Below are 10,568 nucleotides of genomic sequence, written 5' to 3' on the forward strand. Positions count from 1 at the left end.
AAGAGCGGGGGACCCTGTCACTCGGCTCCCTTTCTGTGGCGCTTGCCTGGGCATACAAGTTTCCCAGGCCTCCAGCCTTAAGAGGCTTTTATCTTAACACGTGTTAATGGTTAACTTCTTCCCCAGAGAAAAGTTACTCTTTTACAATAAGCCATGTTCCAAGTGGCAAGCAAAGAGAAAGTTGTCATTTTTATAAGCTGTAACATTTGTAATTGGAAACAAACACTCCCTTGTGGCTGTCCTGTGTTCTGCTGTAATGAAGCTGTATATGTATGTGATACACACACACACACACATACACACACACATATGTATATATATATAATCTCCTTTCAGGATTTCTGCTAAATAGACATGGAATGGCCTCGCTGCTTTCCTGAGTAGAGGCTGCAATGCTCACTCTCGCTTAGACTGGTTTCCTCTCAGTTCCCTGAAGGCAGCTGCTTTATCCTGCTTCCTGCTGCAAAAGACACCACAGTAACCGGAGTTGAGAGAAACAGTCAATCTCAAAGTGAGATGTGGGCTTTTAATTCCCTTGTTAAAAATAATCAGAAACAAGCTTATAGGTACATTGTGTGATCAATTTTCTACCCTTTTTCTATTTTTTGTCTTCACTCTACAGCCACTGTGTCTAATATGAGTGAAATGCCTTCTCCAAGCACTTGTCTTGACATGTATGAAATTGAAGTATATATCTTTTTATGGGAACTCAATCTCATAATATTCCAGCAAGTTTTAAAGATTCTGGACCAGGGAAGTGATATGCACTGACTTTTAATTCATTTATAGTCTAATTTCCTTTTTAACAAGTCAGGCAGGTCAATGCATTTTCATTAGGAATAATGAAGGCAACCGATAAGTCAAAGACCAGTGTTTTAGATTTCAAAAGAAATTATGCTTTTGAAAGAGAGGTGGAAAATGTGCGGTTTCAGATTCAATGTTTTAGATAGGACCTATATTGTGCTGTTAGAATAATGTAAGTGGCCCCATAATCAATTTTAGAGTATGCTGGTCTAGTAAAATTAAGATGAGGAAAAGTGGTATCAAACAAACTAGTTCCCCACTCTATCTATGAGAAATTAATTAGAAATTGAGCTCAGGAAGGCCAGGTGGTGGCACAGGCTAAAGCACAATGCTCTGTGAGGTAGACCCATGTGGAAAGGTTGCTTGCTTGTATCCTCCCTCAGTACACACATCATCCACGCTGGCCGAAGCTGGGGGTGGATCACAGCGTGGGGAGGCTATGTCTTTATTTCTTTCTGTCTCTCTCTCTGTCTCTCGCCCATGGAATAAAACAAGTTTTTAAAGATAATTTGAAAAACCTTCAGATGCTTGAAAAAATCGGGTGATAGCAGTCTCTCTTCAGTAGGCATTAAGAAGGAATTTTAGTAACCTCAAATTCTTCAGTTATGATATCACTCCTGTTTTCTACCCTTACTTTGCCCCAGCAGGAGCTACTGGTTCAGGCCAGGCATGCTGATGTTTTCCATCTAAGCTTTATCAGTTTGCTTTTCAAAAGAGGGTCATAAGCTCATCTTACAAATAGGTTGTATTTAAAAGTTTGTTATTGGGCATTTGAAAAACATCTTCAAATTTAAAGTCTGTAATTCAAGTGGCAGTTTCTTTGGCTAGCTTCATCTTTATCGATTGTCTTAATCCTGGCTCTTGAAAACAGGATGAAAGAAGGTAGGTTGGGAGGAAAAACTGGAGGGTGACATTCTCGGGTGTGCAGTCTGAGAGACTCCCTGTCACAGCTCACTCTGACCCCAGTGATGTGCAAGTTGTGACAGCTCTAGAACTTCAGATCAGTTTTTTTCCTGAACGAAGTATATTTATGAGGGTCTCATGGTGGTGGGAATCAGGTAAAATGAATAGGAAAGGTGGTTTTTTAGCTGGCAAACAAAATTAGTGACAGAATCTCACCATATTGTCAAAATGTCAGTGACATTCAAACTAAATGGGCAGAGTCCTGCCCACTTAACCTTCTCTTCACACAAAGCCCTTGAGTGCCAAGGTTTGAACTGCATGGGGCTTTAGGACTGCTGATGTCATTTCCTATGGATGACCCTAAGCCTCTGTGAAGGGAGCTGGACCAGACCCCCCCCCCAAGCCTGTTGGGTTCCAAAAACAGTGTCCCCAACTCCCCACCCACCTGGAGGATGCCCTGTGTCACACCTGGGTTGGGCTGGAAAGAAATCTAAATGTGTCATCTTTCCCATATCCTCATTTGTGGGCTAGGGGTGGATAAGGTTATGGACATGCCACGTTGGATTGTGAGAATTAAAGAGACCAAATAGAAGACATGTCTAACACAGTGGCTAGTATAAAAGTTGTGCTGGATAAACGGTCTCTTCTGTGATTTTATTATTTGTTCTAACTTTTGTTCAAAATAATATGCTACATACTGTGTCAATAAATACCTTTGACACGCATCAGAAATAGCCTAATTTGAACTTCTTGAAAGTTGTAAGTGTAACCTTTGAGCCCCTCCTTCTCTGTCTGCTCAGGCCCACTCCTACCTCTCTGGAGCGTACTTGTGCTTTTACTTAATAAAATACCTTTTCCTTTCACTACTGGTAAGTTTTGTTCAACTCTGCCTGAAACACCAGAAACCCGGATATCATCATAAAAAGCTGTCACACAGCATATATTATGGTGAGCCAGGCCAGGAGATAAGCCCCTAACTGGGGCTTATCTATTCTCTTCTTTAACCTTTTCATCATTTTCATCAAGTCTCTCTGCCAAAGCAGGTAACTGAGGTGGGATTAATAGCTCTTGGTCTTGGCAAATCTCACATAGGGTTAGAAGCCACCTCTGGACTGACCTGTTAAGGCCTTAACGCTCTAGGAGTGAAAAGCTCTACTTTTCTTTCTCTCTTCTTACGTTTTTATTTCTACTGGATCTCCCAGCCAACATAAGTCAACCAGAGTAAAATTGATGATTCTTGGTATGGGCAACTCCCATACAGGACTGAAAGCTCCTCTGGCCCAACTCATCAAGGCCTTAAGCCCTTCAGGGTGGCAGACTTCTTTTCTTTTTCTGTATTGTTTACTTTTGCTTTGACTTAATAAACTGCATTTTCCTTTCACTAAAAAAAAATTTAAAATTTTTGTGTACTTGAAGGCACAGTGACACATTAATGCATTTATTCACTCAGTGAATGTCTGTTGAATATTCTGTGTGGGGCCCATGCTAGTGATGTGGGGACCAAAGATCCTCAAGGAGTCAGCCTCTGGTACTGGACACAGACAAGTGACCAGAGAATAGCAATTTAGGGCAATAAGAGCCATAGTAGAGGTAAGTGTTAATTCTACACTTAGATCTAAGGGGCACTTTTTGAGACTAATACTAAAGTCAAGGAAAGTCTGCCACAGAGGGCTGACTGGAGAATGAGCAGAATGTGGGCAAGCAATAACGGTGAAGAGGAATTTACCAGGTAGGCTATCCAGCTTGTATCAATGCAAGGATCCATGGATAGAAATGGTAGAGATTTCAACAACAGGGACCCATGGGTGGGGTGGATTGCAAGTGGTTTAGTAAGAAAGTGAGAGACAGGTGAGGGGTGTAATGGTTAAATTGCTGGTCTCCCACACAGTCGGCTGTGGTTTGAGTCCCACACCTGGCAGCTTAAAACTCATGCTGGGCGCATCCCAAGGGGAGAATAGAGGAGAAGGGATTGCAGTGTGATCATCCCCCCCATGGGTGATTTATGGCTTTCTATATCTCTGTCTCTGTCTCTGTGGCAAGTGCCCTATAGCAAAAATCTCTCTTTCCAAAAAAAAAAAAAAGTGAGGAACATAGAAAGACAAGATAGATAGAAAGGCAGGACTCAAATTTTAAAGGTTCTTTTATAAATAATATGAGGCCTGAGTTTTATCATAAAGGCCATTGAAGTCATTGAAGGAGTCATTGAAGGGCCTTAAACAGCATCACGGTCACAGAGAAAACACATTAGAAACAGGAACAGGATCCCAGCCAGCCTGCAAGTTGAGGTAATTTTGCTTGGATTAGGAAGGGACATAGCTCATTATTTCACTTAGCCAGGTGCCTTTGTGCAGTGTACAAACCACATGGCTCTCATTTAGTTCCTTTAGACACACGTAGTTTAACATTGAGTTTTGCCAGAACAATGGAGGAGGCCATGAAATGAAAAGAAAGCTATGGATGGAGAGGGGGTTTAGAAGAGAAAAATAAAAAGTTTTAGTCATGAGCTGAGATGTAATGAATCATGGGTACGGGTGCTCCCAGATATCGGGCTTAATTAGGTAGGCAGTGGTCTCAGCCACCATGATAAAAAATTCAGCTCAGGTTTGGAGAAAAGCTGATAAACTCTATTTTGAATACATTGACTTCTTGGTTCTATAGTATGGCTAAGCGGAAATGTCTTACGTACTGTAGAATACATAATTGGAAGTACAGTTAAGACATGGTATGTAGTAATACGTATTTGGAACTTATCAATATGTAAGAGAGCTGAAGCTATGAGATTTTAGATTACCCGGGATAATAAGTAGAGTAGAAAAGATGAAGATGTCTCAGATATTCCATCTCATTGTTTTATTTATTTATTTATTTTGAGAGGTTTTTGCTATAGGACTCATGTGCTTACCAGAAAGACAGAGAGAGACAGAGAGATAGAAAGTGAGAAATCACCCCCAGGGGGGATGGCCACTCTGCAGTCGACTACATGGGAGTCCAGCAACAGAACCATTATGCTAACTGCTGGTCCTTCAATGCTTTATTTCTTTGTCGACAATGTCTACAGAGAATCATAGACAGTGTGTGTTTTTCTTTTATTTATTTTTTCTTTTTTTCCTTTTCTTTCTTTTTTTTCTTATATCCAGAGGAGTTGTTCCTGGCATTTGAAAATCTGATCTTAAGCTTCCTTTCAAAGGAACAATTGATTTTCTCATCAAAGCCTGTTTAAATATTAGCTGTGAAGGCGCAGAGAGCGGAACATTCAGTATCTGGGAGGGAATGTGTCTTTGCCTCTTTAAGTCTGATTTGTAATTGTGTTAAAGTAAACCTGAAAACTTTGGCATTAGGTACGGTAGAAGCTGCTGTGTGTCTCTGGCCACATGTGAGTTTGCTACCGTACAAAAAAGGAAACTGAAGTAACTAATTGGATAAAAGAAACTAAGCATGACCGTGAATTGCAGAAGATCCAGGGAAAATGGTGTTTCAAAGACAACTGCACTTTTCCATCACCACCAACTAGAGCAAACGCAAGAAAGCACCTGAGCTTGGCCAGGAGATGTGATCTGGACTCACGGCCAGCCTGTGATGCTGCCTCTTGCACCCACGCGCTAATACAGTGCTCTGCGGAGCAGAACTACGTCCCAACAGACTCTGTAACAATGTCTGAAAATGTAAACCTCCAAGGACAGTGAGAATTACTCTGATAATGTAGTTCTAGTAATAATAATAATAAGGCCCCTGACAAATTTTTACGTATTTATTCATTCAATCCACAGGTATTTGCTGGATGTATTTTATGTGGAGGGCACCCCTAATCCAAAGTCCCATGGGTTCCTTTACTATATCTTTCATTATTCTGGGCACTGGATTTGCTTTCATGATTTTCTATGTCGCAACTCCAACTCTCATTGGGAATAGCTACTACATGCATACCAAGAGTACCAGTTTTTGGTCTTAGGAGGTTTCCCATTACTTGTCTATAATCTTAAGTAACAGGATAGTTTCTTTGAAACAGAACTGACTTTCCAGGTATTTTCCTAATACAAGGGAAAGGTATTATTGATTCATGGGTCATAAGCTCACCCATCACAGAGGGAAATAAGCTTTGGGCTCCTTTCTGGTTAGCTAGTGGGAATTGGTCTTTTATGTACGCCTAGGGAAGTAATTTCTGAATTCACAAGATGAGAGGATAAAGGCAACTATAGTATCAGCTATGATGTGACCATTCATCGCTGTCAATATGGGTATTATGTTGACTTGGTTCAACCACAGTAGGAAGACGTAATGACCCCTGGATCTTATCACTCCTGGGAGAGAAATGACCCAGTCCCGGGAAGTGAAGTGATCTCTGTCTTGGCCAGCTGACATAAGGCATTTTGTCTAAAAATACACAAAATGCCACATTTTCATAGAGTGATACCTTTGTCCATAGAAAACAGTTCTCCCCCAGTGCTATCTTCTTTGGTGTGGACATTCTTTTTTTTTTTTTTTTGGGGAAATTTTTTTGCTATGGGGGGTGGGCCCCCCCATTTTTTTTTTTTAGCCTTCGGGTGCATGCATTTGCCAGGTTGAGTGAAAGAGAGGCAGTGGAAAAGAAATTGAGAAATTATCCCCCAGATGAGATGGCCATGCCACAATCTCTTCTCTTTCATTCTCCTGTATATCAGGCATGCATGCACATATGCCCATCGTGGGTTTCAAACCACCATGTCCGGGACTTGAACTATGGTCATGTGGGAGTTCAGTAACTTAATACCTATGCCATCTGTTATCACATAAATTTTTTTAAAAAAATGCATTGTTATGGAGTTCTTGACTGTTATTTTTAAATATTGGAGGTGAGCTTTACATATCAAAAGAGTTCAACAAGAATTTTTCAATTTTTATGTAAATGATATCAAGAGCTTTTATTCTAGAATGATCCTTTTTTCCCATAAACTCCTAATATAATCAATAAAACTGATTGTTCACCACTTCTAATTACTGGAATTGAATTTTTTTTCACAGACAATAAAATTGAAGTATGTGTTTCTTTAATGCATATCCGAGGCTCTCATAATAGAGAAAGTTTTGGACAGATAGATAATTCTACTGAGTCATCATTTATTTATTTACTTCATATTATTTATTATTTGTTTTTTGTACATACTTTCAATCATATTGTTTGGCTTAACATGAGACCATTTTGATATGTGCACATTTCTCCTCAGACCCATTGATCAAAATATCTTTAACAGATAATGCCACACCTCCTCATCCCATCAATGCTCTACTTCTTGTGGGCTTGCCATACAGACAGAGAGAGACATAGAAACAGAAAGCGAGAAATCACGCCCCCCCCAGGGGGGATGGTCACGCTGCAATCCCTTCTCCTCCATTCTCCTCTCGGGATCTTGGGCACGCACGCACACACGCCCGGCGTGAGTTTTAAGCCACCGGGTCTGGGACGCGAACCACGGTCGACTACGTGGGAGTCCAGTGACATAGCCATTACGCTAACTGCTGGTTCCCTAGTGTGGACATTCTTTAGTCTAATTATGTGATCAAAAAACTGAGCAAGTGGTGGAAGCCTGAAAGTACAAGGATAGTGAAATACTGCAAATGCACATTCGTCAGGAATCAGTACAAAGCAAGTCAACACTGGCATCTTAGAAAAGGGGAAATAATTTAATCATACTAGTTTAGCTTTACAAAATGTTTAGGAAAGCATCTATCACACAAATGATCTAATACCTAGTGAATGTTTTTGGTCTGTGTAAAACATGAGATTCATTCTTTTTATTTGTGCTATGCAGTTTTAGTCCAGGTATGTGCTGTAACCAGTAGCACTCTTTTTTTTTTTTTGAGAGATTTTCGCTATAGGGCGTGTGCACTCACCAGACAGACAGAGAGAGACATAGAGACAGAAAGCGAGAAATCACTCCCCAGGGGGGATGGTCATGCCACAATCCCTTCTCCTCCATTCTCCTCTCGGGATCTTGGGCACGCACGCACACGTGCCTGGCGTGAGTTTTAAGTCACCGGGTCCGGGACACGAACTGCGGTCGACTACGTGGGAGTCCAGCAACATAGCCATTACGCTAACTGCTGGTCCCTCCAAGTGCTTCTTGTGCACTGGGCATGTATGCCACTCCAGAAGGTCTGCATGGAGGATTTCCCATGTTAATAGGTTCAGGGCAGATGGTAGCTCCAGGGAGCAACTTTGAGAGAGACAAAGGTAACAAATGAAGGCTCCAGCTGTAAAAGGTACATGTCTGTGGAGGTGTGCAGACATGGAGTGATGTGGATATGGGAAAAGCAAGGTTATTTTCAAGCTATAATGTACCCTTTACCCAATTTTTTTGGTCCAAAATTAAGTCCGTTTACCAGCAGGCATTATTGGTTACCTGCCTTCCATTTTCACGTCTATCAGGCACTAATTTTGAACTCTCAGACATCAAAGGATCAGATACAGACAACTGTAACCCAGGTCATATGCATGGCTAAAAGTTGTGCAGATTCTTCTTGTTCTGTAGGAGGGAGATGCTTTGTCATCTAGGTAATGGGTTGAGTTCATAAAAATAGTTAACTGGTTTTATTTTAAATTATTTTCTTTGAGACTAATACAAATATGTTTTATATATTTTTTAAAAAATTACTTATGTATTCCATGAGTGGGGGGAGACAGAGACAGTGAGACAGCACCCCCAAAAGAGCATTGATGTCACAGTCCATCCCCAGCTTCAGACAACCCTAAATTATAGGCCCAGGCATGCCTGACTTAGAAAGGTTTCTATACCAAAACCGGAAACCTTCCCACTTGCGTCAGCTCATAAGAGTGTTGCATTTTATCACTGCACCACCATCTGGCTCCATGAAAATATTTTCTTATCAAATAACTTTCCTCCCAGATGGGACCTCCCCCTTTCTCTTTCATAGAATCAAAGACATTTTGGCTGTTAGAACAGAAGTTACTGTTTCTTTAAAACATTTTTCCTTTAAAATTTGACTTCATTTGACAAATCTGTAGAATTTTTTTTCTCTGTAGAATTTAATTTGAGCTCTCCCTTATCATTCTTTGGCCTCATTCACTGGTCCTGATAAAACTAATGTTCTCCTTTGGTTTTGACCTGTCAACACAGGATGCAATCAACCCATGGTGTCTTTGTCCTTATAGCACATGTACACTATTTTAAATTTGGAATGACTTCTCTTAAAAAAATTAAGCAATCTCTTCTGAAGGTTTCTTTAGAGTATTTATTATAGAGGTACCTAAGGGCAGAGAAAAGGCCTAAATGACCTTTCATGACCCAATCCAGTACTTGAGTTCTCTGATTTTAAGCAGGAATTTTTTGTAACGTTCTCGACTGAGTTCAGTGTTCTAATTTCAGCACAGTGAACACTTTCATATAAGATCACACTGAATATGAAGAGAAGTTGATGTTTAAAATGGTGGCTTTTCGTTCCTTCGTCTATTCATTCATCAGACGTTTACCAAAGAAATCAAAAGGCAGGGCTTTATTGATCAGCATGCAATGAGTAAGACACAACCTCTGCCTTCCAGAGGAGAAAAAAACAACATAAACTGAGAATTGCTGTGAGTGTAAAAAGTACGAGAGATATATACATTAGCTACAACACTGGACCTCAGAGGCGGAGGGTCAACTCAGTTTGAGAACTCAGAAGAGGCATGACTAAGCCTACTCAAGCACAATTACTTCCTGTTGTTCCTTGGTTTTTGTGGTACTCAGCTGACAAATGTGCAGGAGAGAAGAATCATTCTTCCAAACGATCTCTTAAGTACCAAAATACCACACCACATTTGGAAAAACAGGACACCTTCTAATCACTCCACCGGTCTTATTACTTGCTGCAACTATAGAGGAAGAACTATTTATTGCAAACATGCATTTTGTACCTTTGCTGAAGAACAGATGTGACCTGCTTGCAGAAATTCTCTCCATTTTGAGAAAATTCTTTTAGGTTCTTGTATATTTTATTATACTGAAAAACAAACAAACAAAAAATCCCCAGTGAACAGAAGGATTATGAGCACTTCCAAAGATAGAGCACCTATAAATTCCAAAAGGTACTGTAATGATGACTATCATTGCAAGTGATCGTGCAGCTCCAAGGATGCACACCTTTTGGATGAGTTCTTAAAATAAAGACAAAGTTTCTTCTGCCTGGATCTAAAGGATTCTGGAGAGTTTTCAAAAATAAAGCTGATTTTTCTGTTTCTCCCCCAGACCAAATGCAAACAATTCAGCAGTAGGGTCCATCTGGAGACTGCTTTCCTACCACCCCTAATGCTCCAAGGGAGGTCAAAAGTACATTTTGAAGGACAATCACCTTATCATTTTGTGTCCTTCACCTGCCCTCCACAAATTCCAAAAGAACATTCCTGGGGCTCATTACAAACCATGAATCACTAAAGTAAGCATTTCTTGACTGAAATATAAAAACATAAGTTAATAACTTTTTTTAAATTATGTTTTCTGGTTTACATATAATCATTATACACCTTTGTAAATAAGGTGTTAATAAAATTTTGTTTTATTCCCCTTCCCATGTCTCAATGTCTCACTTATGTCTAGTAATAAGAAAGTATAATAAATGAGTTGAACATTTTGGTTTAACTAACCTTTAAAAATCTATAAGTAAACCTTTGTAAGTTTATTTACATTTCAATGTAGGCTATAGACACAAGAATTTGAAGGAAAAGGTTTTGCCATTTAGAACTCCACAATGTAATTCTGAAAATTATATTTGCACATGTAGACATCGAACCACAGATTTTAAGTGCCCAAACAGAGAAGGTAAATGTCAGTTGATTCTGCAGCTTTTTCTGATGCAGAACAGATGAATTAGACTATAAAATATTCCAAACA

At 40.0% G+C, this 10,568-nt stretch overlaps 1 protein-coding gene across 3 annotated transcripts in view; it reads right to left on the minus strand.

Annotated features, from left to right (window-relative positions):
- Positions 1-10,568, minus strand: part of NOSTRIN (nitric oxide synthase trafficking) — a 72,854-nt gene that overhangs the window by 51,595 nt on the left and 10,691 nt on the right. For all 3 annotated transcript variants that reach the window (XM_006153568.3, XM_014589793.2, XM_027773846.1), the window contains exon 2: positions 9,596-9,681. In XM_006153568.3, the coding sequence (XP_006153630.1) occupies positions 9,596-9,681 (86 nt within the window). The remainder of the gene's footprint in view (positions 1-9,595; positions 9,682-10,568) is intronic.

This window comes from Tupaia chinensis, unplaced genomic scaffold (assembly GCF_000334495.1).
Source record: "Tupaia chinensis unplaced genomic scaffold, TupChi_1.0 Scaffold000381_1, whole genome shotgun sequence".
Taxonomy (NCBI): domain Eukaryota; kingdom Metazoa; phylum Chordata; class Mammalia; order Scandentia; family Tupaiidae; genus Tupaia; species Tupaia belangeri.